This window comes from Eutrigla gurnardus (genome assembly GCF_963514095.1).
Source record: "Eutrigla gurnardus genome assembly, chromosome: 24".
In the NCBI taxonomy this organism is placed as follows: domain Eukaryota; kingdom Metazoa; phylum Chordata; class Actinopteri; order Perciformes; family Triglidae; genus Eutrigla; species Eutrigla gurnardus.
The window spans coordinates 12,510,949-12,538,480 of NC_139935.1; the positions used below are offsets into that span (position 1 = coordinate 12,510,949).

Below are 27,532 nucleotides of genomic sequence, written 5' to 3' on the forward strand. Positions count from 1 at the left end.
ATGAAAACGCCTTTCCTTGCCAGGATGGGGTTGACCTTTTGACCTTCCCTAGAGCTCTGTCACATGTCCAAGTGAGCAGCATGTTCGGCATTACAAAACGGAGGTACAGAGTCATGTTAAAAGAGACCCGGGCTCACTAACGGCTGAAAGTAATCCTCCAGCATCACTTTGCCCAGGTCCGTCTGTAACCATGACGACGGGAAAATGAAGAGCAACGGAACAGATAGGAACGGCTCAGGTTTGTGGCGCGCCGTCGGGACCCCGCTGTGGTCTTAGCGAAAAACAAAACCACATAGTTAGGTTGAGACAACAAAGCCACAGATAGGTTTAGATAACTAAACTACATTGGTAAGTTTAGATAACTTAAACTTTAACTACTGTTGGGTAGTTTTATCTTCTTTAATAAGGTGATCCCATTCATAGATCATTTCATAGATCATATACTTATATATCCTGAATTTTGTACAGCAATACAACAGATACATGTCTTTATTCCTATTTTGCTTTTTACATCAATTATAATTTTTAATGTGGCTAAAAAAAAATCATCTATTAAACCAAAAATGAGAATGTGACATATAAGTAATGAATCAGTTTGTGGTTATTGTGCTTGGTTGAAGAAAAAAACAGAATCTCGACGGCGTGTGTCGTGTGTGTAGCCCACAGAAATCGTTTATTGCTGGTATAAATATTTTCTATACAAAAAGCACATCTCGTTTCTTAATGTAACACATGAAGGCATTATAAAAATGTGATTTACAAAACGTTACACAAACTACATTAGGCATCTCATCTGGTTGGGGTGTGGGTTAGATTTTCAGTGAATATACAGGGGTTGAAATGGTCTAAGGCAAGTAAAGGATTTGCACAAGGCATAAGGTGAGTCAGGAATATCTCATTTCTCGTATTTATAAAATGCTCTTTTATGCCCAGATGTCCCTTTGTTTCATATTGCTCTCTCTCTGTATCACAGCTTCCATATAAGACGAGTAGGATGGACTGGAGGTGTCTGAAGAGTGGAGGTCTTTGTGTCTGTGCTTGACGTAGAGCTGCATCACCTGTACTCAGCTGTAGTGTTTATTGTATTTACTGCTAATGTCCTCAGAGTCGCTGAAGTCGCTGAGGGAGCACAGGCTGCTCTTCAGGGTGCTTCCTGTTCCGGCTTCGGTCAGACCTGCCGGGCACAACACAGCAGGGTTACAGCACCAAGTGTTGCCGCGGTAACCGGCAGTCCAGGCTCTTCCTCATTGGTCCAGAGCCCGGGGCTGGTTTGGACACTTCCTGTCTGTCCTCTAAGGAGGACACCATCCAGTCACTGCTCTCCTCTAGATCTGTGCACTGTCACCACAGAAACGTCATTCATACACGGCCGACACGGCTTTTCCACCACATCACAATGACACCACTTGTGAAGCTCACCGTGAGTTCCTGGACCTCGTCCTGCCTCTCTGGAAACACGCTGATGCCCCCTGCTGGTTTCTTTATTGCTCTCTCTGCAAACTGCTTCTCCATTTTTCCAGCCAGGTCACTGATTTTGTTCTCTAAAAGAATTCATAAAATACATTCTCATTAATGCAAGTTGACATTTCTAAATACTATCCTTGATTTCTCAGGTTGTCAGAGTTTTGTTTACCATGAATGAAAAACTAAACTAAAAAACCTGGACTCAGAACAGAACACTTGCCTTTGCCAGAGTTCCTCTTATCCACGTTGCCGTTCTGGTCTTTGTAACTCTGGAGACGTTTTGGGTCAATCTCCTGAAGCTCACTGAGCTCCGACCACTCGTCCTCCTCGTCGCTGCCCATCTTCGTCACCGCGGTCTTGGTCCCACCACCGAGCGACCCCCTGGCCAGCTGGGGGCTGGAGGAGTGTCTGGCTGGAGCCGGCCTGGCTTTGCTTGGTCTGATTTGGACCTGGTTTAGTCTCGACTGTGGCGATTTACCCCTCTGGTGTTTTGGGGGTTTTTCCTCCTCAATATCCGTGTCCTCTTCTTCCGATTCCTCATCTGAACTGAAAGGAGGGGTCCTCGAGAATCACAGAAACCGTTTTTAACCCATCGTTCAACTTCAACCTACAGAAAGCATGTTATTTTATCCAGTTTCTCTTTACTTGGATGTGAAGGTCCTCAGAGCGGACTTGACGTTGGGCGTAGAGGTCTTGGGTTGGACGGCGGTCCTGATCCTGGGTGCCGGCTGGGGCGTCTTGGCCTGTTTGACTGCAGGTCCAGACATCACCTGGGTGGCTCTGGACGGCAGGCTGCTGGATCGAGGGCGGATCTGCAACACTGCACGCAGACAAAAACACTATTAGAGGATCAGACACAGACTGTGTGTCAGAGCTTATGTTAGTTTATGTGGCAGCAAACGAGCTTTCCCAGATTAGACCGATAGTGATGTGTGCACACAGTCAAAACCAATTACAAGCCGCTAATGCATGGATGACAAGCTAGTCGTACAAAGTAGTACAGTGTGGTTCCTAGAACTTAGGGGAGATGATCTCACGTGCTAAGAGGCTTTTTGATGACTCGCCTTGAACCGATTGCCTGGATCTGGACTGAGACTCGGGAGCAGGGTCACTGCCTCTCCTCTCGCCGCCCAGCTTCTGCTCCACAGTGCTGGCTATCTCCTCCCGATGGCGCCAGTATTCAGGCATCGCCTTGGCGACGCTCTCCCGCTTTGAATGCACCTTGGCCAGGATGGAAGTGAGCGCTCTGTCCTTCAGACCGCTCTGATCCTGAGAGGAGGGTCGAGGGAAGTTCTGATTATGATGGGCATTCTTCATCTGAACAAGTTCAACGGAGGCAACAAACGGCTGCAGGTACTTACAGGTTTGACTCCCAGGCTCTCCAGCTTCTCCATAACAGCCTGCTCCAGATCCGGCCGCATCTCTTTCTTGATGTTGGGGTTCCTTTTCAGAGCACTGCTGGTCAGCCTCGGCTTCTTCTCTGGCACGGGCTCGGCCTTCTTCTCCGCTGACCGCCTCTCAGAGAAGCCGCTCGAGTCTACAAAAGAGGTCTCCTTTAATCTGGACCATCAGGCTACGGTTACAGGCGGCAAATAGGGGGAAACGATACGCATGCATTTGTCAACTTTCACAGCAAGCTCGATGCCAAAGGCAAGGTCGGGTTAATGGATGTGGCTGCAGCGGGGCAGGCAGAAGAGGAGAACGTCTACAAGTTGATTTGCAGCAAACAAGGCAACCAGATGACGGATGGATGGAATGATCGGCAACGTCGAACGAATGTCAGACAAGGAGCTCCCTTTCTGAAAAGTGGATCGTTTGGATTGTTTGTAGTGGGGATGTATGAGGGTCCACTGTAGCAGAGGGAGTACCTTATACATCCCAGCACAACAAAACACAACCCGTCCCTTTAAGGAAAAAGGCTGCCCACAACAGACTGATGCATCCATGCAGACATCATGCAGTCGGTCGGCTTCGGTGGTTTCGTTGCCTGTTTTACCTTTCTCCTCTTCTGACAGCTCCTGTATAGGATCCAGCTTAGGAGCACAGACTGGCTCCTCTAATTGGACAGCACATGAGGTCAAAGGGCGTTGATAAAAGTCAGGTCAAATGTTTTTTTTAAAGGGGGGCTGTCTATGTAAATCCTTCATGCATGGAAGCGCATGCTCAGCCTCTCTGGGAGTGACAGTTTCTTATTTCCTGATAAGACGACAGCCACTCACTTACCGAGCACAACTCTCTTTGGTTTAGACTCCGGAGCTGGTGCACTGACGATGACTGGAGGACAGAGAAGACATGCATGCGTTGAGATCGTACATGACGTTTCCTTCAATAAAACAAAAAGGAACTGAAATGGTCTCCATACCTGGTAATTCAACTAGTTTGGTGGGTGGATTTGAGGAAATATTCCGCATCTGGAAGTTGGGAAAAGGAGCATTTATGATTGGTGGTTTTGTCAGTGCCATCTGCTTTAATGACTAGTAATAATTGTAATCAAAAGTAATAATAAGTAATAATCAACTTTTTTATTAAAACAATGCAAGTTTGTGAACTCTGGCTGCTCAGCTGTTAGTAATGGGAAACTGTGGTGCCATTCCAGGAAAAGTATCCGTTTCCTGTGCACTATGGTTCCTGTCAAATATACAGTATCATCATGTCTCAATACAACACAATCTGAGGCCAAATACAGGATATCCTGAACAAGGGCTGACCCCCCGCCTCACTTCCTGGCTGTGCGAGTGTAAGTGTTATAACCTGCTCTCTCTGGGCCTTGATGGTGCGCTCCTTCTCCTGCAGCCTCCTGCCCATCTCCTGCTGCAGCCGCCGGCCGCTCTCCTGCTGCTCCGCCACGGACGTCTGCATCCTGCTTAGCTCGTTCAGCAACTGGGAGGCGACGTTTCACGGCTTCAAATTACACGTAAACGACATAATAATGATGAGGTTTGATAAGAACACATACCTGCTTCTTTTCAGACTCGTGTTGGCCCTTTATTTCCTGCAGCCTGGATTCCCACTTTTGATCCTAGAGGAGAATATTTGTGTCCTCAAAAGGATTTCATTCTCTTGTAATTATGGAAAGAACATCTGGCCTCGACACTGACCTGTTTCTTCAGTTGGTGTTCCTGCTTCTGCATGGCTTGGATCTGCATCTCTTTGTAGTTGTCCAGATCTCTCTCTGGCTGCGAGTGAACAGGGACGGACGATTTCTCAAGCTTGGCGGTCTGATTCTGATTTGCTTCCTATGAATAAAAATAGTAAAAAAAAAAAGGTTTGAATAAAATATATGCTGGAGAACCAAAATGGATCATCCAAGTATTCTTTTCGTACATTGAGAGCCTGAATGTTCCGGGTGTAAAGATACTCCATCTCTCTACGCATGCCGTCCCTGCTGTCTTCTATCTTTCTGTCCATGCGCGCCATCTCCTCCGCCTTAAAGCGGTCCAATTCTCTCAGCAGGTCTTTTTGCAGGGACTGCTGCTCTTTTTCCTGGAATCACGACGGAAATCAAACGAGCAGGAACCAGAAGTTTGCCATTTTTGCTTTAAAAGTAGACGTTTTTCCTACCTGAGCTGTTTTGGCTTGCAGGTCCTGTTGCTGCTGAACAATCTGCTCCTTCAGACCGCTGATCTCCGATTTGAGGCTGTCGATCTGAGATTTCTTCTCACTGACTGGCCGAAACTCTGGAAGGACGTAGAAGAACAAAGAAAACAAGATGTTTGTGTAACAACACAATGTGAGGAAGCGTATCATATTTCAGCTGCAAATACATCTTCACAAGACATCCTTAAATGATTTAATGCGCGACGTACCGGTCTCGTACTCATCAGGGTGCCGCCGCTGGATGTGATTCTGGAGGAACGAGGAATTGAGGAAGGACTTTCCACAATGTGGACACTAAAAGAAAGAAACACAAAATACAGGTATCAATATATCACCTTGTGAGTTTTCTTTTACAAAGAAAGCAAAGCTCAAGCCATATTTTTGGATATTCAATTCAAATCAAGGTTGTGCAGGGCTCCAGACTAACTGTATGCATTGGTTGCACTGGTGAGCCTAACTTTTTTTTTTAGGTGCACCAGCACAAAATTCATGTGCACCCACATTTTTCATCGCGTCGCCTTTAACACCAAAAGGTCACCTTTTCATCGCTCTCCTTTTACATAATGACGCCCCCTTATGGCCTAGGTTAACTGCAGCACCATCAGCACCCAGAGCACCCGTTTTCTCCAGCCAATCTGCACACTGATGCCCAAACGCAGCAAATGCTTGCTTTGTGGCAGCATAAATTCCTCAAGAATAAAAAGATCCTACAGGTCACTAGCCTATAGATTGCAAATGGAAAACTGTTTATGTGATCTTAGCCTAGCCTACTTATGTTTTTACTTAGGCTATTCATTTTTAATAATATTAGGAATAGGCTACTATACAATTTCCTATTCATGATGTCTCATGCTGTAATGTGGGCCTTCAAACACTGTGCGTGTCCATGCTCCACCCGACATGTCCAATTAACATGTTGACCGGCCTCCCTTTATGCAAAATGCAGCAGTAGACAATAACGCACTCCTTCATAGAGACTCTTCCACAAACGCACTATTACCGGCCAAATTCTGACCGCACTCCCGACAATAAATGCAGTGCATTGAGTCCCTTTCTTCATCGTACATCAGCCAGGGGAATTGCTTCAACCAGTCCTGTCTGAAGGCATATTTTGGGGCTTTTTAATTAATTAATTAATTGTCTCGGGGCCAGGCTTTCTGCCTCTCTTCATTTTCAAAGAAAATTGAAGAGCTCAGGGGTACCCGCTCAGCTCGCTCACATTTTTCAAACTGACACAATTTACAGCAGTGAAAAGGACCACAGCCAATCAGAGGCAAGGACCCGCCCGAGCTCTGTCTCTTATTGGTTTAGACCACGATACCATCAGGAGAACACAACGAGATGCTGTGCTTACGATTTCATAAAAATCACTCGTAAAAATTTTGGTCGCATTTGCAACCAAAATGGTCGCACTCTGGAGCCCTGTATTGTATCTGAGATATCAGCCTGTCCAATTAGGAAGCAGCACTGATTGGGAATCAATTTCACCTGCTGTTGTGTAAATGGAACAGCCCACAGGTGGAAACGAGTGGCAATTAGCAAGACATCCCTATAAAGGAATGGTTCTGCAGGTGGTGACCACAGACCATTTCTCTGTTCTCGGCCTTTCTGGCAGATTTTTTTCTTTTTTGAATGTTGCCAGTGTTTGCACCACTAGAGGTAGCATGAGGCGGTTTCTCCAACCCACAGAAGTTACCCAGTTAGTGCAACTCATCCATGATGGCACATCAATGCACACTATAAGAAGGTTTGCTGTGCCCCCCAGCACAGTGTCAAGAGCATGGAGGAGATTCCAGGAGACAGGCCAGTACACCAGGAGACAGGCCAGTACACCAGGAGACGTGGAGGAGCCGAAGAATGACAACAACCCAACAGCAGGACCGATAGCTGCTCCTTTGTGCACGGAGGAACAGGAGGAGCACTGCCAGAGCCCTACAAAAGGACCTCCAGCAGGCCACTGATGTTCAAGTTTCAACTCAAACGGTCCCAAATCGACTCCATGAGGGTGGTTTGAGGGCCCGACGTCCACAAATAGGCCCTGTGCTTAAAACCCAACACCGTGCAATGCCATTGGCATTTTCTAGAGATCACAGAGATTGGCAGATTCGCCATTGGCGCCCTGTGCTCTTCATGGATGAGAGCAGGTTCACCCTGAGCACATGTGACCGACATGACAGGGTCTGGCGACGCCGCGGAGAACGTTCTGCTGCTGTAACATCCTCCAGCATGACCGGTTTCGTGGTGGCCTAGTGATGGTCTGGGGAGGCATTTCTTTGGAAGGTCACACAGCCCTCCATGTGCTTGCTGGAGGTACCCTGACTGCCATTAGGTACCGGGATGAGATCCTCAGACCCATTGTGAGACCATATGCTGGTGCAGTGGGCCCTAGGTTCCTTCTAATGCATGACAATGCTAGGCCTCATGTGGCTGGAGTGTGTCAGCAGTTCCTGCATGATGAAGGCATTGATGTTATGGACTGGCCTGCCTGTTCCCCAGACCTGAATCCTATTGAGCACATCTGGGACATCATGTCTCATTCCAGACCTGTGCTGTCCTCAGATCTGTGTACAGGAAGAGGTGGAGCTTTACTCTTTACTTAGAAACATTTCTCAGAACTGCATTTCTGGGAAACCAAAAAACTTTTAATCAGACAAGAATCTACCTACTGATGACATTTACATGACTGTTACTATGACAACCAGGAAACCACTTAGATGTTCCTATCAGATTAATGCTGTCAGTGTGGTCTTATTATTTCCGCAGACAAACATGGCCGGCAGCAAAGGGACTTTTTCAGATCCCTCCAGGTACGTCATCATTTCAACCAGGTACGTCATCATTTCAACCAGACCAGCAGACTTAACAGCAGAATCTGAGGTTTAGAAAATCCTAAAAATCTGCCTTCGGTTCAATAACAAATAAGTCCACCTGTAGAAGGCACAACAGTCTCTTCTAGGATAAACATGGTAACACCTTGTACATAAAAGAACATATTCTGGGACTTTTCATGCATAGAAAAAGTGGGAAAGAGTTTTATGTAAGGATGTTGAAAGACTTTTGTACACTGTGAAATACAGTTTGTTTCAAATGAAATTAAAATTAAAAATATATTTTTGTGTTCAAATGTGTTTTGGTTTGAACTTGACATTCCGAATTCCAATAAGTACAACTTGACTGGCCACAGTCACTTAGTGAGGTCACAACACTCAGAGTTCCACATCTTGAGAAGAGATTAAAGCAGACATTTGGACACAGATCAGATACCTGAACACAGATCAGATACCTGGACACAGATCAGATACCTGGACACAGATCAGATACCTGGACACATCACATATCTGCTTTTACTACGTTCAATCATTACTGTTCGAGAGTCATGACTTCTACATTGTGGAAGACAACCAGCGCTGTTCAGTGTCCGTCCTCCAGGAGACAACTGAGTGAGTAGTGAGGACAAAGTCCTGGGAAAACTGTAGTCTCTTACTCGATAATCTCAACCTGATCTCACGGGAAGGCGTACAAATAGCTGGACATTTTAAGGACACTCATGAAAACACGTTTTAAGCTTTTAATGTGTCATTTTGCATCATGGTTGGTCTTCACTTGCAGCATGTAGACTAACTGGAAGGTGCTTCAGTCTGCAGTTTAAAAAATAACAACAATAATAATAATAGATTTTCTTTGTAGTGTACTTTTCATTCAATGAATAAAAATTAAGCATAGTACATCAGAAAGGGGGTGGAATTTAGCAGTCAAAGGACTTTTTTAAAGTCCCAGTCGTAGTGTACTTTAAAAAAACTTTAAAAAGTCTTGACTTTGAATTAATGAAAAGTACACTACAAGAAATTCCATTATTATAATTGTTATTTTTTAAACTGCAGACTGAAGCACACACAGAGCCCCTCTTCCCTCGGGTCGTACCACTATCACAGGGGGGAGGCGGAGGGAAGTAGCAACAATCTTCCAATTCCTCGATTAAAAAACGTAACGAGGAGGTCCAAAACAACCAAGGAAAAGAAAACACCGGTGGAAAAGGAGGAAAAAAAGAGAGATTGAAACGGTGCCCGTGATAAAACCAGAGTCAACATCGGACCCGCGTTTCAAAGGTGGCGTGATCTAAGGGATTTCAAAGTGCACTGAGTCGAGGGGGAGGAGCTCTGTGGTCGTGGGGGAGGAGCCTGAGAGTTGTAAACATTCAAAATCTGACAGAGTTCCCTTGATCCACCGGACTTGCCAACTGGGACTTTAATAAAAGACAAACTTCTGTGGTCTCTAACTTTATCTGTGATCACTCATTCCAAATGTTCATGTATTTTTAGGCTTTTAATGTGTCATTTTGCATCATGGTTGGTCTTCACTTGCAGCATGTTGACTAACTGATGCTGGTTCTTCCATTAGTCTCTCACACAGGCGATCATATAGTAGATAGTAGATAGCAAACTAAGCCATGTGTTTGTTGTTGCAGGACGCCACACTGAGCCCATCACCAATGCAGTTAGAGAGGAGATTCTTGAAAGGGCCAGCAAGAGGAGCAGGACAAGTCCACGTCCCTCCGAGGGCTGCAGCCTCACATTTAGTGGGCCTTCATCAAGTGGCAGTTCTGGTTCATCGTACACCTGCTCATCTGACAGCTCAGGTGAGATGAGACAGATCATTATATCTGTGTTCCCAACCCAACAGTGTGAGCAGTCTGCTATTAACGGCTCAGCTCTCAATCCAGATACAAGTGAAGCTGCTTGTATTAAATGCTTGTATTATCAGGTCAACACTTGTCAACACTTGTTGAACTGATAATACAAGCATTTATAAAAATTCAGCAAACATTTTTCATACTCTGGCGTGAAACTTGCGTCACAGAAACAGCTGGGTAAACACGGAAGTGGCGTCTACGCTGCGGTAGCGTTAGTTTAGCGTTAGCAGCCGAGGATAGAAGCTATCAGGCAAGCTATCATGACTTAATAAACTATCGCACAGCACAAATGTTGTACCAAGAATCTAACAGAACTCTCCCTCAGAACCTGCAAAAACTCTTCATACACAGAGAGAGACACAATCTTAGAGGGAACATGATTTTCAGGCAAAGGAAGGTACGAACTACGTTAAAATCCTTTTCCTTATCGGTCACAGGTGTTAGACAATGGAATGTGTTAGAAGAAGAAGTACAAAAATCAGCAACACTAAGTGGCTTTAAGAAGAAGTATGTAAATTCAACTGTTGACCGGTACAGATTATTGCATGAGGGTTGATAAAGGTCTGAGGCACGAATCAGCAGACATGGTGTTGTGACGGGATGGGAGCATAACTAATGAACATTCTGTACCCAAACAATAAGTTGAACCTGAGAAACTTGTATGGTCCGATGTCAGTTGTACGTAGCAGGGAGTATCAACAATGTGGAGATAAATTAGGTACGAAAACCAATCGTGACTGTTAAATCCAACAGTCCACGATGGAGTTGCTGAACTGGTCACTGAATGCTATCGACAGAGTGTTCTCAACACGGCGTGCAGGTTCTGGTGAACCTACGTGCCCCGACGGGACCTTTATGTCCGGCTACATCATGGATGGTTGGGGAAAGTGGCAGCGGCGGCGCCAGGGTGGGGCTTGGTTGGGCTATAGCCTCATCGAGAATTGTGTTAGCCCTACTATTAGCCCTACTATAAAACCACCAAGAAAAAAACAACAACAAAATAACCAGGAAAAGTGCGGAGTTCAACAGCACCACCACGTCACGTCGTAACGGCATTCAGGCAGCTGCGATGACAACTGTCACTGATCTGGGTTCATTAACAGACTGTACTGTCCGTACGTCAACGTCACTCATGTGAGCCGCTTTTAGTGTATGCTCGACACAGAGACAGCAGGCTACTAGTTTGTAAGCTACCTGGCTCTAGCAGTTAGCGTTAGCAGCTTATAGTCACTCACGTTAAGTTAACGTTAGTAAGCATGGATACATTTGTTTTTAAACGTCGTCGGACGGAACAACAGATGGCGGTGGCGGGCGTGTTGGATAAAACTACTGACGCACCGTTGACACCTGCAGGGGAATGACCACTCGGGTCCCGGCTGTTAACGTAACTATTCACGTTTCGCTGTCTCTGTCTCTCTCTCTCACTGTGTGCGTGTTTATAGCTGTGGGAGGGTGTTGTCAACGCTGCCGCCAGGATTCAATTTCAATGTACGCACAGAAACGGCAAATACAACAACAAAAGGAAAAATACTTTTTTAAGACAAAACCTAATGTTTTCAGTATCAGTGAAATCAGTAGCGTATATCATGGTGATAGGCCCCGGTGCAAATAGTTTTTTGTGCCCTCCATCCCCGCCCTAATCACAAGCGCACGCTTGTGAGCACTCCACGCACGCACACACACGCTTGGACACACACGCACAGTACGGTATGATAACTCTCCCGGCCCGGGGAGAGAGACATGCATCGGCTCGGCCCACAGTGCTCAGCAGCAGAGAGGTGACGAGACTAGAGCCGAGCTGTATTGTGTAGTGGAGAGGGGCCAACACACGCTATGCATGTAATTGCGCACACACGCGCGATCGTCCTCTCAAATGCGGCTGCGTCTCTCCAGGTCACTGTGTGAGAGAAAGAAAAGCTCTGACTTGCTTGGGCAGACGTTGTTTGGTGTCACCCGCTGATTTGCATAATTTAAATATCTAGCCCGCTGAATCTTCCAATCCGGCCCGGTTCAACACCATCAATTTTTTTTTCACCTTCAAAAAAAGTCCTCACAGTGCGTACTGGATTCCGGCTGGCGGCGCCACTGGGTGTTGTTATATATTCACATTGAAATTCTGGCATTGATTTTATGCCCCACCGCCGTATGAGTTAGCCCCACCGTAGTTGAACCAGAACAAATACTCTGGCGCCGCCCACAGAGCCGTGGTCACGTGACCGATGCGCTTTATGCTGGTTATTAGAGAGCATCAGAATGTCGTCTACATTGCATGCATTATGACTTCGAAAAACGATTACCAAAGCTGGGTTACGGTAAAGATTTATAAGCAATTAAGGTAGAAACATTTTGAAAATGCAGACAACTCAACCCAAGCGATTGAATCCTTATAATATCCTTATTATATATATATATATATATATATATATATATATATATATATATATATATATATATATATATATATATATATATATATATATATATATAAAATAATATTATATATTATTATTTATAATATATAATATTGGCCCTGCGATGGACTGGCGACCTGTCCAGGGTGTACCCTGCCTTCGCCCAATGACAGCTGGGATCGGCTCCAGCCCCCCCGCGACCCTGAATACAGGATAAGCGGTAGACAATGGATGGATGGATGGATGGATATATATAATATTGTAAGCCTCAGTATGACGATATTATGATATCAGCGTGTATATGCGTTTAATTTTCAAGATTTCTCCGTCGATCATTATTGATTATTATTAGGTTTGTGGTGCTGCGTCACAGGGGGAAACATTACCTCTATTTTAATGTCTTATGTTATACTAACAGTAATCATAATCACTATTTATTAAGCTCAACAAAAGTGGAACACAGATGTGTGCGGAAACTCGTTTGGTTAGTTTCATGGTTGTTTCGTCAAAAAGTCACAAGGTGGAGCTGCTGAGTTCATGATGCGCTGGATCTACGCTGCCGACTGAAAACGCGTCATTCGCCTTGAACGTCATCCATCTTTAGAGGTAAGTACACCTTCATCTTTTAACATTAAGTACAGTTCAAACTAAACTCTGGTATTAACCAGTCTTGACTCGTGGGGAAGTTTGTGTGAATTGGATTGTTTCTGCCTGCACCAGTAGTACGAAAACCAACATTAGCAGCACAGCACTGACTGTTGTGACTCGGCTAAAGCTAAGAGCTTAAGCTAACAGCACAGACACAGTTACGTTTAACTAGCATTAGCTATGAAGCAAAATAAAGTGAACACATGGTTAAAGTCTGCCAATGTATGATGAATTGTGGCTCTCAGCAAGTTAGGTTCAACCATCAACCATAATCTTTACCGTAGGCAAATCATATTTTATTATGACATTACAAGAAACTCCTACATTTTCTTTGATATCTTATTATGTTTTTATTTATAGTAGTTGTTTCTCACACATTTATATAACATAAAACATCCTGGATATCAAAAAGACAGTAATGTTGCCAACGCTAATGTCAGGAAATAATTTGATATTTTGGATGAAATACAATATCTATAGGAACCTGACATGTCTTTGTTAAGCCCACTATGAGGCTAATATGATCCTATATTTGCAATCAGTGATTAATATCAACCTTATTTTTCGCATATTTTCTTTCTGTCTATCTTTAAATCATATGAATTGAAACAGTAAACTCGTTTTTTCTTGAGATACTATGGTCTACATGAATAATAGTGTAATAACCTGACCCTGTATGCATGGTCTAGTGATATAGGCTAATGTTGTTTGTTTACCTTTTCAGCACAATGCCAGGATCGACAATGAAAGCTTGTCATATTTAGTCACGGAGACAGAAGAGGGGAGCATTCAGTCTATCCACACTCTGTATGAGAGAATCTTGAAAGGTTAGTCCATAGAATGCTTTATTGGTGCTTTTTTATTCATATTCCATATCATTTTACCGTCTGCATCACTGATTCATCACTAGATATTTCAGACCACCCGTACAGAGGGGTTAAACTTGCATGAGTCGTGCATGTATTGTCTGAGCCCTGTTTTGTGCATATGTAGCATTTATACATGAATCCCCTGATTTATATCATCTTCAAGGAACCAAAGAAGACCTGCTCAGTACCTTCTGGAGTGATGGAAATATCATGCCAACACTGTATACTGCTATTGTTCCTGCTTTTCTTTCCTCTTGTAACAGTTTTTTCTTCTACGCTCCCTCGTTCTTAGTTACAGGGTTAGAAATATTTAGAATTGTGATGATGTTCATCTCCACTCACTCATATAGGTTATGTTAGGACTTCACAGTCACCTGAACACACAATGGATGCAAAAGAAAGCAAAATATCTAGGAATTGTTTGTCGGAACCATTAGCTTAGAGTTGTTGATGCATTGGTTCACAATCTCAGTTATCAATCTGTCATGTTTCAATGACATCCTTATTGAGCTGACAAGTGTCTTTGTATGGTGAACTTAAAATGAGAGGACCTGGGTAAATTATGGTCCGACTCGTTATTTGAGTCAAGGACAAATGGTAAAATGAAGAACAATCACAACAATCAGATCTACAACTTGTTCCATGACAACAGACTGACTCAAATGTTGGGCTCCAATGCATTAACACATTGGCTTTCTATTTTGATATATCACACAGTAGTTCTACATTTGAGCACCCTGCAGGTGTATGAAGAATATGAAAATAGGAAGTCCGTATGTGTTTGTCCTGTTGCATGTGTAAAAAGGGCATAATCTGTTTGTAGGTATGTAATGTCTGTTTTTGGCACTTATGAATAGGCAATGATGCAAAAAATGTTGTCAAATGACTCAGTATCAGTTGTTTCCTGCAGCATAAAGGAGCAAGATAAAGGCGAATGCTCAAACAATGAGGTGTAGGTGAAGATGTTCAACTCTGCTTCCAAATGGTACCTGAGAAAGCCTATCACTGCAAATAGTTTTCAACTGAGTGCACTTGAATAGTTGTAACTGCTATAAATTAGTGTATATATTTTATAAAACACAAGCAAGATACTGTATGTATAATAGTAACAATTTAAAGAATATTTGTTATAACTGCTTGCCCGCTGATGAAATTGCAGTCCACACATCTCTAATGTATGATGATAATAATACAGAATGAAGGACAATGAAGATAACTCTTTTCCAAACAGTGATCGTTAAAAGGGAGACAGGGGTTGCAGCCTTGTCCCCGGGGGACCCAGAGGGACAAAGGGACCCTGCTGAGCCCTCTCTGCATCCTCAGGCTGTGGATGGGGCCTTCACCACAGAGGAGGATGGGACTGTTATTTGAACTTGAACACCTTGTGGTAAGAAGGACTGCATGACAAATGTGTTACTGTAAAACACTTTGAGTCCACTTCAGAGGACTGTGGAAGAAATTCTTCTTGAATGTTGAGAGTTTCTAGTTCTCTTCTTCATGCTGCATGGAGAGAAGACCCGTATGGTGCTGACGCTCTGCCGGGCTTTTAGCGTGTCTTGTCTTATATCCTGACTGCCTCACAGCTTAAACACAGGGAAGAGGGTTGGAAGCACAAATTCTAGGATTGTGATTATGTTCCGCTTCTCTTAGGCCTGGAAGTAAAAAGCACTGGATGTAATACAAGCTTGCAATGAAACGTGACCTACATTTATACGACTTGCAACAACAGGACAACATTATCCTTTTGAAAACAACATTTGAACTTTACAACATAAAGATCTATTAGTACATTATTACATGAGTACTCAGTAGTTATTGGTTGGATGACACCCATCTTGGAACTAAAACCTTCAACTATACACTGCATCTTTCAAGGTTGTTAAGTTATCGCTGTGACAAAATGTGTCCATAGACAAAGAAACACCTGGTAAAGACTAATGAAGTGAAAACAATACCAGCCACTCGCCTCAGTGCTGGTCATTCTTTAACAGTGGGCAATAGCATGTTTCTCATGGAACATGCTCATGAGACACTATGGTGGAATTCATTAGTATAGGAGACAAATAATGATTTAGGAATACTAAATGATAGTAAAATACTAGCAGATGTTTTGCTAGATGTCAGATATACGCAGCAGATAATCACTCTAATGACAGACTGAAAAAATAGAGAAATGGGCTGAAATGCTTATTTCAACAGCTGAAGGGTGTCCTTAGTCTTTATGGTACGAAATCTCTCCACACTGACAATGCAAAGGAAAAGACCATTTGGGCAAGTGACAGAGACCATTGCATCAATTTAACAGAATGAATGGTTTAAAGCCTAAAGATGTATGACATTGCATAGTCTCTGACTGGCCTAAGTCTCTCTTTGGAGGTAGGTTTGAATGCTCATGCAAACTGGCCACTTAGGTACCCAGTGATAAAAGGTTAAGCCTGTGGACCACTGAATAATCACTCATTCTTTAGATGATTTTCCTGTATGTTTACAAGTTTAATCTCCACTAACTTTCAGATAACATCCTGTAATCCAGTTCATTTTCTTTACTCTTTCCGTCTTTGTTTATTCTATTTTTCCCAAACCCAAGGAAGAAATATTGTGTGTCAAAATGTTTTCTAAGAAATATATACTATATGCTGTAGGGAAGTCCTTAACCAATCTCAAAGATCGGTATGAGAGCTGATCTAGCATCTGTATTGGCAGATACTCAATATTATACAATTGTGAAGAAACTTGATAGGGTCACTACACTAGTCCCTGCCATGTCTGTTTTGGCACTTATGAATAGGCAATGATGCAAAAAATGTTGAATGCCTCAGTATCAGTTGATTATTCTCTTTTGCCCCACTGTACACTCGACCCTGCGCCTGCACCCTCTACCTCCTTCTCACTTGGACCTCCACGACCCTCTACTTCATCCCCACCCCCCATAACCAAGCCCCCTCCCCCTAAGCTGTGCTCTACACGAAAGCAAACGGGTAAGACTTCATGAAAAAAACCTGCAAGACACAAGATACTTTGTGGACTAGAATGTGTGCCCAGTATTGTCTTTTCCTATATATGGATGGTGCACCTGATGATACAACAAAGAATAATCCAGAGCCGGTTTTACCAGGTTTCATACATGATTAACGGAAGTTTGAGTTCGTAATAAAGAGGGCATTATAATTATTTTGGATCTTGTTTTTGTGAATATTTCAGCCATAACAACTTGAGACTTAAGTTTTTGTCACCCTTACATGATACAGTAAAATGTCTTAACTGTTTTATTTATTGTTTATTTTCTCTATCCCCACCGTACACTAGAGCCTGTGCCTGCACCCAATGTCGTGTCCCAAACCCCTCCTGAACCAACTCCCCTACCCTCTGCTTCGCCCCCTCCCCCTAAGCTGTGCTCTGCACTCAAGCAAACAGGTAAGACTTCATGAAAAATACCTGCAAGAGACGAGGGACTTTCCAGGGATTGTGTGAAACAACTCTTCTGGCGGTGCAGTTTTGGCATAAAATCATGCCTACACCTCCCACTCAGACCACGTCTAAATGCAAAAGCTGTGTTTGTTAGCTGTTATTAGTGTGGCTGGATCCCCCCTGTTAGTCCCTTGGTGAAGTTAGTGTAATGGAGCCTCATTGTGGACTCTTTGCAATTTGGCATGCACTGTTCTTAAAGGGAATGTGATGAGTTGATGTGATTGATTGCTAAATTATTTTCATTATCATTTCCATTGAAAACTATATTAAAGTACAAACACACCTCTAAACACCTCTAACTGAAACTGGTAAATTGGTAGACGATGCGCCTGCAGTGTAACTTAACCCCCAGGTCTGAGCCTTCCTCTACACACTGCATAATTCCCAGAAATACTAAAAAAGATGGCAAGGTGCTGAGGGGGGATTGCACTAGACATTGGACATCCACAGTAGCGGGCTTAGTCCTGTGTGATGTGGGAGGAAAGGAGACACTGACCAGACAGTGTGACCCACTGATCAGTGCTCATTGTAGGCAAATAGAGCAGGTAGTCAGAACTGAGCAGCCATAAACAGCTGCTGTCAGACGGCACTGGAAACACAGAGAGTCTGCTGGAGCTTTAGCAGAGTCTCTAGTTCCCATCAAGAGGCTGAGAGGTCTCCAAGGTGTGTGTCTCTGTCTGTGGGGGAGTGTCTAACTTACTACAATCACACAACTTCATTCAGAGTGCTATTTTCACACATATGTTGCCTTTAACAAATATTGCTCCTCCTGCTATTTGGATCTTGCACTAGTCCATGTTCTAATTTTGTTTCGTTCTGATTAATTGGTCAGCTATATTTGAAAGTATAGTTTGCCACTGACCTCGGGGAAACACATTCAATAGATCAAAAACCACAACAAAAGTCATCATTTGACTTCTGAATTAAACCATTTTACACCAATTGATGTAAAGCAGCGTTGAGAGTTAAATAGTATAACCTTGAATAAACATTAACCTCCTTTTATGTGTTGTGTCCTAACCATTTCCTTTATTTGCCCCTCACCTCCCCAGGTCGTAGAAAAAGACCCAAGCCAGTCAACCCAGCAGGTAATATTGCATCTGTATTACGTATATTTTATTTATTTCTGATATCCATCACTTTTTCACTCAAGATAAGCCAAATCTAGATGTGGTATTTTGCCTTAATGTGATTCAGTTAATGATATGCTGGCAACATTTTCCATTATTGATAAGGTTTGTTATTATATGTGTCTTTGAAAAATCCTGACTATTCCAACTTGTATACGTGCAGATACAAGCTGAGAGAGGTCATGTAGAAAGACTCTGTTGTGATAAACACAAATCATCACAGCGGTACCTCACCCCCCATGTCTCTGCACAGTGACATGAAATTCATTTCACAGGCACACCCAGTATGTAAATCCTCATGCAAACTCTCCTAATACTCTTTTCTGTCTAACTTAAATGGGCTTCCTTTCATTTTCAGACTGTGAATTCCATTCCACCATGGATAACTTCCCATATTCCAGAATCGTGTCACGAAGGACTCGAAATGTAAGTTGTTTTTGTTTTGAATTGAATACTGTACATTTCTGTCTAGCAGTACAGGGAGGAGCAAGATGTATTATGAATACAGTATGTTACAGTAAATATGGGAAAACATTGAACTGGGTACATCTGTGGACTCCATGCTTACAGTGCAACAACCACTGTGCTGAAAGAATAGAGAATGGCAGAATATTTTGTACTAAAATGTCAAGATTGGTTTGACTTAACCTGAAAAAAGTTACTCTTTGATGTTTAATTCAATTGATTCATGTTCACATTCCTGAACCAGACTGGAAATACAGTGAATGCAGTCTATAATGTCAGCTGTTATGATTGTTATAATACCTGTTATAATTGCTTATGATTTTTTTGTCTGATGCATTTTGGCTATTGGCTATTTTTCAGGGAATAAGGGAAGTGAAAGTGAAGTGGGTGCCATGCCCTCCATGGTATGTATGTAGCTTCATCATACACATCATTTTGTACTGACCTGTTCTATGCAGGGTAGCTGTGAACGTATACAGGATCCAAGTATAGTTCAGTGCAAAGTTCATAAACACTGGACACCAGACCTATAGCCATTTTTTTTTTAAAGAATGACATTCCTCTTACAATCTGATGGATGGATGGTTAAATGCACTGCATTTATGTAGCTCTTTTTTAGTCTTTGCAATGACTCAAAGCGGCATTCACCTATTTCCTCATATAATCATACACTGGTGGCAGAGGATACCATGCAAGGTGCCACTAGACTGATAACCATCCACATACACACACAAACACAGTTTAGGGTGTCCTGCCAAAGATACTTTGCTTTTTCTGCTTGATTACCAGTTCATTCTCTGATTACTGAGTGAAAACAGGACATCCAAATAACCCAATGAATGCCACTCGTGTTTCTGTGCATATGTCAATACATGGAAGTCATTTATGATATCTTGACACTGAATCAACTCGTACTAAAAAGAATTTCCCTATTTTCCATCTTTTCTTTCTTGTAGCAACCTGAGATGGGCCGATTCATGGGTGACACAAGATGACCTCACTTAGATGTCAAAGACCTTCCTTTAATGTGTTCTTTATTTTGTAATGTTCTGGTTTGTTTTTGTCATTAAAGTTATGTTGCTGCAGGCTCATCTCTCTGCTTGAGTTCTTACCTTAGTAAGTGAAGAACATGGTTTAAAACAATGTAGGTGACACAACACTTATTTACCTACTGAAAAAGATTGCCTTAATCTCGATCATCTCATATCATCCTGTCAGTCGGGGGAAGGGAATACAGTGGCTCTAAACGTCCATACCGAGTTAATGGGAAAACATTCATATCAAAAATGATGTTGTTAATGGGGGGGGAAATGGGTTTAAACTGGTCCAAAATGAGAAGCATGATTGTGCATAGGCCAGTCATCATTATATTAAACATATTTGGCCACTCAATACCCCTAAAAACATGTTTTTCTGATTGTATCCAAGTTGGCCCTGAAAAGGGTGTGAGAAACTCCACCTGAAAGGGGCTGGCTCGGAGCAATATGAACATTCAACTTTGTCGTAGGAAAACAGTGAAGACATCATTGGAAAGGTCTTGGCCTGGAGAGTAACATATATCAGTATGAGAACTGTGTGAGGTTCCTGCTCCTCAGGAGTGACCTTTGAACCTTGAAATTGAGACACTTATGAAGGCTTACAGGAAAGCAACAAAATGTGCTACAAACATGGGGTCAACCATTTTGGAAAGATCTTGACCTCTACTACCATAATCGAGGGTAATCCAACAGGGGGGGCCACTGTGTGGGGCCAAAACCAGGAAAAAACACAATTTCGCCCTCTAAATAAAAAGAAAGATCAAATCTGAACAGAAATATGTGTTTTCCACCTTCAAAAAGCTCTGCAGAGCCTCCACGCATCCTTGTAATCTTGTCACATAATAGGGAAAAGACAATAGAACTACAAAACATGTGTCGCAACACACGTCAGCATATTGCAACTCTGTACAAATTGTAGTTCTTCAAGCATTCTTCCGGGTTAGGGTTAGGTTTGTGACATTAGGGTTAAGAAAACATCTATCGGGCCGTTTTTCAACAGAAAAAGTCAAACCATATCATAAATGTTTATATTTTGTGATATTTTATGAGATAAAAACATTAATACAAACATTTAATTGTGCTATTTAACACTTATTCCAGTCCGTTTGGCTCCGTTTCGCCGACTACAGGGGGTATGTTCAAAGGCAAAACTGATTCAGCAACGTTTGAAATCAGAACTTTCGGGGCTCGTGACTTGGATCTATTTTTGTTGCTGTGGAGTGATAATGTGGTTTAAAGTTTGTTTAAATATAATGTGGCTTCCTAACGAGACGATGCACCACACAGCTCAATTCATCAGATCGATTAATAACAAACGTTTGTTAGCTAAACGTTGCAGCTAGTGAACATACCCCAAGAGCGGTGGACAGTACCATAGAATAGTATGAATATGGCGCTGACGGTAGAGAGCAATGAGACAATAGAAATTAATAGGGCATGTGTCCCCATTTCTCATGTAGCCTGTGAGCTTCATTTTCCTTTTTAATGTGCAAATAAACTCAAACTTTAGATGTTTTTAAATCAAACAATATTTCTATCTTTCTAAATTAAGTGTCCTCATGGCAGGAATGATGAGGCATGAATGACTATTAGTATTAGTTATTTATATTTAATGTAACCCATGAAGAGACAATAAATAAACATTAAAAAAAAAGAGGTGGACAAAGTACACAACTCCATTTAATTGAGTCAAAGCATAGATACATACTACATACTGTACATCTGGTCAACATGTATTTGTGTTCCAAGTGCTTGTTTTTAAGTATTCAAGCATTCTTTAATGTGTTGTTGCCACAATGCATTTGTAAAACCTAATGACTCAGACGATCCATTGAATGCACTGACTTCCTTGTAGAACCTAACAATAAAACTGAGGACTTTGTAGCATATGCTACAAAGTGTGTGTGCCGTAAACAGAGCAAACATTTCAAACAATATGAATCTTTCTTCATTTCAGAAATCTCAGCTGTGAAGAGATAAAGCCATACAGACATGCTTTAGTGAGGAATCTTCATCCAAGTTCCAATCAAACTTTTCCAAAAAAAAAAGAAAAAAAAAATGCAGCAAGCATTTAAACTTGACTGCCAGTGTAGACGTAGTTAACATGATCGGTAGTTTTCTTGTGACAAACAGTTTATTGCCTATTCTTAGAAAAGAAAAGAAAATTCATCCACTGATTTCCAAACAGGCTCAAAGTACCATGAACCTACATAGACATGTCATGGAGTCAGAAGTACATTCAGGGTCTACAGTAAGTATTCAAGTCAATATACAGAGTTATGGTCCATCCTTGACTGGGATAGACAGGGTGTTGGGATTGAACCAGCAAACCAAAACAAATAAACAATAAACATTCAACAAGATCACAGGCAGTGACACTACAGCATTATGCAGAATATCAAATATTTGCTGTAAATATTGGAAATGTGATTTTTTTGGAGTGATTTCATCTCAAGATGCATTAAAGACACATTGGGTGTATTCACAGCCATCTGTACTTAGACCTGTCCACTTGAGATCACAACTATCTATGATCTATTTGAGTATAATAATATTCATAATAAATATAATAACAATATCAATAATAATCACAACAATAATAATTAATAGTAATAATAATAATAATACATTTGTAATGCACTTTTCATAAAAACAAATCTCAAAGTGCCAGACTCAGTTTCAATAGGCGATGTTGTCTCTGGATTCTATTCCCCAACTGCACTGTCCAGTCCCTTTTTTATTTGGGAGAAAAACAGAAGAGAAACAGGAATGAGTTCAACACAAACATAGAGCACTGCATTTGTCACAGAATAATCAAACAATTGTCAACCCATGACAGTATCTACGACATACAGTAATTTACAATATCATGTCCTTAATTACCTGCATGTCCATGTCCTCCTCATCTGAGTAGCTCTCCACATCACTTGCTACATCTTGCTCCTCAAACTGCTCTTCTCCCTCTTCAAGGTCCAGTGCAGACCCATCAAGTCCTGCCTTTACCACTTGCAAGTATTTATTTTTCACAGTGATGAGGTGAGACTGCAGCTGAGACCTTCTTCTCTTGAACTCTGCCTGAAGACCTCGGAGTCCTTCTTCAGAGAGGCTGCAGTGGCTACCTTCATAGTAATTAACAAAATATTCAAAAAGTCAAAATGACATTTATATTTTTCTTCTTTGAAATACTGGTAAGTTTCCTGTATGTTACACACATACATAAATCACATAACATCTTCCAGTGAGATGCATGTGAGATGTGTTTGAGTCCTGAAAACGCCATTAAAAAAATCAGCAAAACAGACACTTAAATCTTTGTATGGAAGAAAAATACAGCTATGGGTAGATGAGTGTGATCTGTTGATGTTTTTATTGTAATGGCTAATGGCTTACCCTCAGTGCTGATGGATTATAGACCACTCAATGTCTGCTCCCTTCTCTTGAGGAACTCCCAGTGTTGCCTTACTTCCGAAGCAAGTATCATCACCTCCTCCTCAAGTCTTCTTATGTGCATTACCTCGTCAAAAATCTTTTTTTTGGCAAGGAAATCCACACCATCTGGAAATGTAAAAAAAAGAAGAAAAGAAAAATGAAGCCAGAACAAAAAGACTAATAAGCTAAAACATAAATTAATGTAGAACAGTTGGCGACCAGTCTCCCAATTCAATACATTTTTTACACGAGAGGAAATAATGTTGCCAAGAATAATTAATTAGGCCATGACCTCTTTTGTCATCCAGACCCTTCTCTAAACTCATTCATAAAAAGTTGAGGCTATTCGGTGATACCAATTAGAAGGTTCAAAAAATGCAATGTATAACATACCATTGGGGGGTAACTGCCAAGGAAATATATAGCCAGCTTGTACAGTGTTACTGACAGGGCCGATTTGCTCTTGGGGTTGGACCATTGCATCATGTTGAGCCACATAGATCTCAAGCTGTTTCTGCTCCCTCCACATGCGGTTGCGGATCACAGAGCGTCCTGAGTTGCTGTCTGGGAGACATCAGAGAAGACACATTCCGATCCATGAAAAAACCCTAATAATCAAATGTGAAAAACATTCTGAAAACATCTGATGTCTTTCACAAACTTTGTACCTGTTTGGCTATAAAGCCGTGCCCTACGCTGCCTTAGGCCCAGAGAAGTCTCCTCAACTCTTGATCTCACTTGTAGCAGAGAATCATTACTGGCTGCAGGGGGTTCTTTACAACACAAAGCAATGTTGAGTTATGCAAGAACATTGTACTGACTTATTTAATCAGAGAAGGCCCTTAAGAGACTGCTCTCTTTTACATGGACACCCTGAAGTTACAGTGTACTGCAAATCAACAAATTATACAAGGAAATCACATAACAGACAACACCAACTCAAAGAAAGAACATGCTCATAATTGACATTGCCATGGTTCATAACAGATAAAAACATTGACCGAACATTTGGCTTTCTGCAGAAACGGCAAAAATGCTTGTTTCAATTGTAATGCGGAAATGTTCCATATTATACAAGTTGATTAATGATACCTACCATGTTCAGCCCAGTCCCGGACATCTCTGACCCACTGTTCCACAGTCCCATCATGTGCAGACATCTCTCCCTTGAGGGTCTCTAGGCTCTGCCTCTCCCACTCAAGATTCTGCTGTGTCTGTAGGAAAAGGAGGGATGGGGGAAATGAAACTTTAAGAGTGACATTTGTCACTCATATTGCAATGTGGCCACTTTTCTGCAAAGAGAAGGTTACCTTACGAAATCTTGTGCACATGGTTTTACACATGTTCTCCATCTTTCTCTTATTCCGGTCCATAATCTGGACAGTTAGCATGTCTGTGCTGTTACCGACCGAAAAAGAAGACAAAAATGATGTTTGCCTAGCAGCTCCAGTTAACAACAATGCTGTTAAAAGGCTCCACTAGTGGAACTCTATGCTGTCAAGTCATGCTATCTATATGATGATTCTGGACATAAAATATCAAATATGAAAAATATTTGATATTTCATTAAATATCAAAGCCTATAACCAACCTCCTTTGCCCATAAACTTTGTGATTATGGCGGTCCTGGACAGGAAGGAGTTAACCATTTCCACCTCCTCTCCCAGGGTAGAACCCGCTCCATCCTGATTGCCTCCTCCCCATTTTATCGGACATTTTAGGAATATACAGTGCCGTCTATCAATCTGAGTTCAGGGAAACATGGATTGTTGTTTTGGCTCTGTAATCAAGCAGATTGGATTTGACATGGAAAAATGACTGGCATCGAAACACAAGGGATGAGTAAAAACTACCTCACACTTGATGCCATGTGCTTTCGCATGGAGCACAGACAACAGAGGCTTCATGGTGGTGAGGGGACTGTACTCTGGGCAGGCTTCAGCAATTCTCTGGATGTATCCAGTAAATCCCTGGAGCAGCCAACTTCATCTCCCGAAAAGCTTGAAAAATAGCTACATCGTAGATTGTATGGAAATGGATGGTGGCAGGCCAGTAGCCACTGACTTGGACATCATACAGCCCTGGGGTCCAGCTGGCACAGCAGCCACCACATCGCAGCTCTGGGAGGGTCAGATCATATCGTCCTGGGGCAAAAGCATCAATTCATGTTATATTGGAGGGGGGGTAAAACCATAGGAAAGTAGAGGTTATGGTAAGGAGTTACCTTTCATGTTGATGAACACCACAGGCCTCCCAGGAATGACAGAAACGTTCTCTGGGGGGCAGTCACAAATCTCCATTGGCATTTCCATTGGCAATATTCTAGCTACAAAAGGAAAAGAGAGGTTTAGAAATTCCAAAATTAGAGAGGGGTCTTTTTTCAAGATGCCAAACATAAATAGAGTTTTGTAAAGATATATATTTATATATATATAGTACCGCATGTGTGATGGGAATAGCCCCCTTCTGCAGCTTCCTTACCCACAACTGTTGGTGGCAGAGGCATGTGGAAGCCATGAATCATTGATTGCCGATTGTGCAGTGCCTGGGACTCATGGTGTATGTCACAATCACAACAGAAATACTGCATAGGCATGCATTCTTGACATCTGATGATGGCTTCCTTGCTGAGGCATCTTTGACAGAGCCTTGGTTTAATGCTGTTAGCTTTCAGCATGTTGTCCAACAGCATCTGTCTGGCTTCCTTCCATCTCTCTGAGGAGAAAGCGTTCCTGGTTTTCCAGTCCATGGCTGCTGTTGGTGTGCTGGCGTCCACATCATCGATACCGACATCACAGTGTGATGCACTGAGATGTCTCTCCAGTTCTTTTAAAGCAGCATCTGTTTCAGGAGGGGGTAAAATGTTGATAAATGAATCGTAATTTTACAAGCTACAAATATTTTCTAGAGGAAAATGTGTATCAAAATGCCATTCCACATTAAGCATTATGGCGATGCTGAGATGTGCAGGCCTATAAATCGTATTCTACAGACTTGGATTGGTAGATCCCCACAGAAATCACACCACGATGCTTGATTGTTTAACCTGTCACGCCAAAACTCATGGGAATCTTTAAGACAAAAAGATTAGGATTACTTACTAAGTCCTGCCTCTTCCTCATCAGGCATCTCCACTGATGTCTCCTCAGGAACACTGCGATGGAGTGATCTGGCCCTTCCACCTGAAAACATAAAGTTAAATGTGAAGGGTGCAAACAGAATATCAGTGTTTTGTCAATGTGAATGGAATGTTTATTCATAATAATAATAATTCATAATTTGCTACTGGTTACAGTAGCTCAGGAAATGAACAATTTACCGAGGAAAGATTTGCCAAACATGTATGCTCTTTTTCAGCAAAGCCTTGCTGATCATTCAGAAAGTTAAATACATCCACAACTGAGAGTTCCCCAGTATAATTACAATCTTCTTCTGTGGGTAGTATTCATTGACCTTATTACAACAAAATGTGAGCGGTTTATTTCTGACAACAAAACGAATGCGTAAAGTAGTAAAATATGCGACTCGATGTCTCCTCGTCTCCGTGGCGCATTCTCCGTTTTGTTGATGTATATCGATTAACTTCTCATCCGCCATCTTGCTAGTGACGTATAGGGTTACGTTTATGCATCGGATGCTCGTATTGGCTGCCGTAGCGGCTTTTACAGCCAATCGGAAAGCCTGATTTACGCTTGGCCGTGAGTTGGGTTTTTTTTGCCCAAATAGTAACCGACATAGCAACTATAGAAACCTGAAAGATCTTCATAATAACTAACAAACGAAAGATCATATACATTCACTGAAGGAATAATATGAGAACAAAATGCAGATTTTTCGCTAGGAATGTCATCAAAACATACTTTAATGCCGAAACAGCTTTAAAATGCTGCATTATGCTGCATTTTCCATTATGAATGAAAGGAATGGAAGCCATTTTTCACTGCAAGGAATCGCGCATGCGCACTGGCGTCATTTTGATATTCGTAGGATAAACCACGAAAAAATTGCGCATGCGCAGAGATGTCATATCGAAATTCGTAAGATAATACACGAAAAAATGCACATAACTTTTCGTACGTTTCTATACGAAAATTCATGAGAATACGTTGAATAACGACAAAGATTCAGGTAAATTGTTATATTTGATCTTTATTTACAATGTATGAATAATTCTGACATTGTTGGAACATTGTTGGAACATTGTTTTTTTTTTTTTGCGGTTTTATCCCATATTTTAATCTTGGCCTCTCAAACTTTGGCACAAAAATAAATAAATAAATAATCCCCTCACACCCGACGTGCTCTCTGACCTGCTGACAGCCAT

At 42.0% G+C, this 27,532-nt stretch overlaps 1 protein-coding gene across 1 annotated transcript; it reads right to left on the reverse strand.

Moving 5' to 3' along the window:
* LOC311010069 (cilium assembly protein DZIP1-like) lies at positions 1-27,532 on the reverse strand (the record flags this gene model as incomplete). The annotated part of the gene is given in 23 exon segments (XM_084004550.1): positions 1-1,230; positions 1,232-1,338; positions 1,420-1,541; positions 1,685-2,025; positions 2,110-2,284; positions 2,529-2,733; positions 2,826-3,001; positions 3,461-3,520; positions 3,688-3,738; positions 3,827-3,875; positions 4,216-4,344; positions 4,421-4,483; positions 4,563-4,700; positions 4,789-4,947; positions 5,026-5,141; positions 5,271-5,355; positions 22,663-22,898; positions 23,653-23,772; positions 24,305-24,422; positions 25,273-25,352; positions 25,433-25,534; positions 26,310-26,390; positions 27,502-27,532. Coding segments are annotated over 23 exon segments (2,910 nt in total). The 3' UTR covers positions 1-1,064.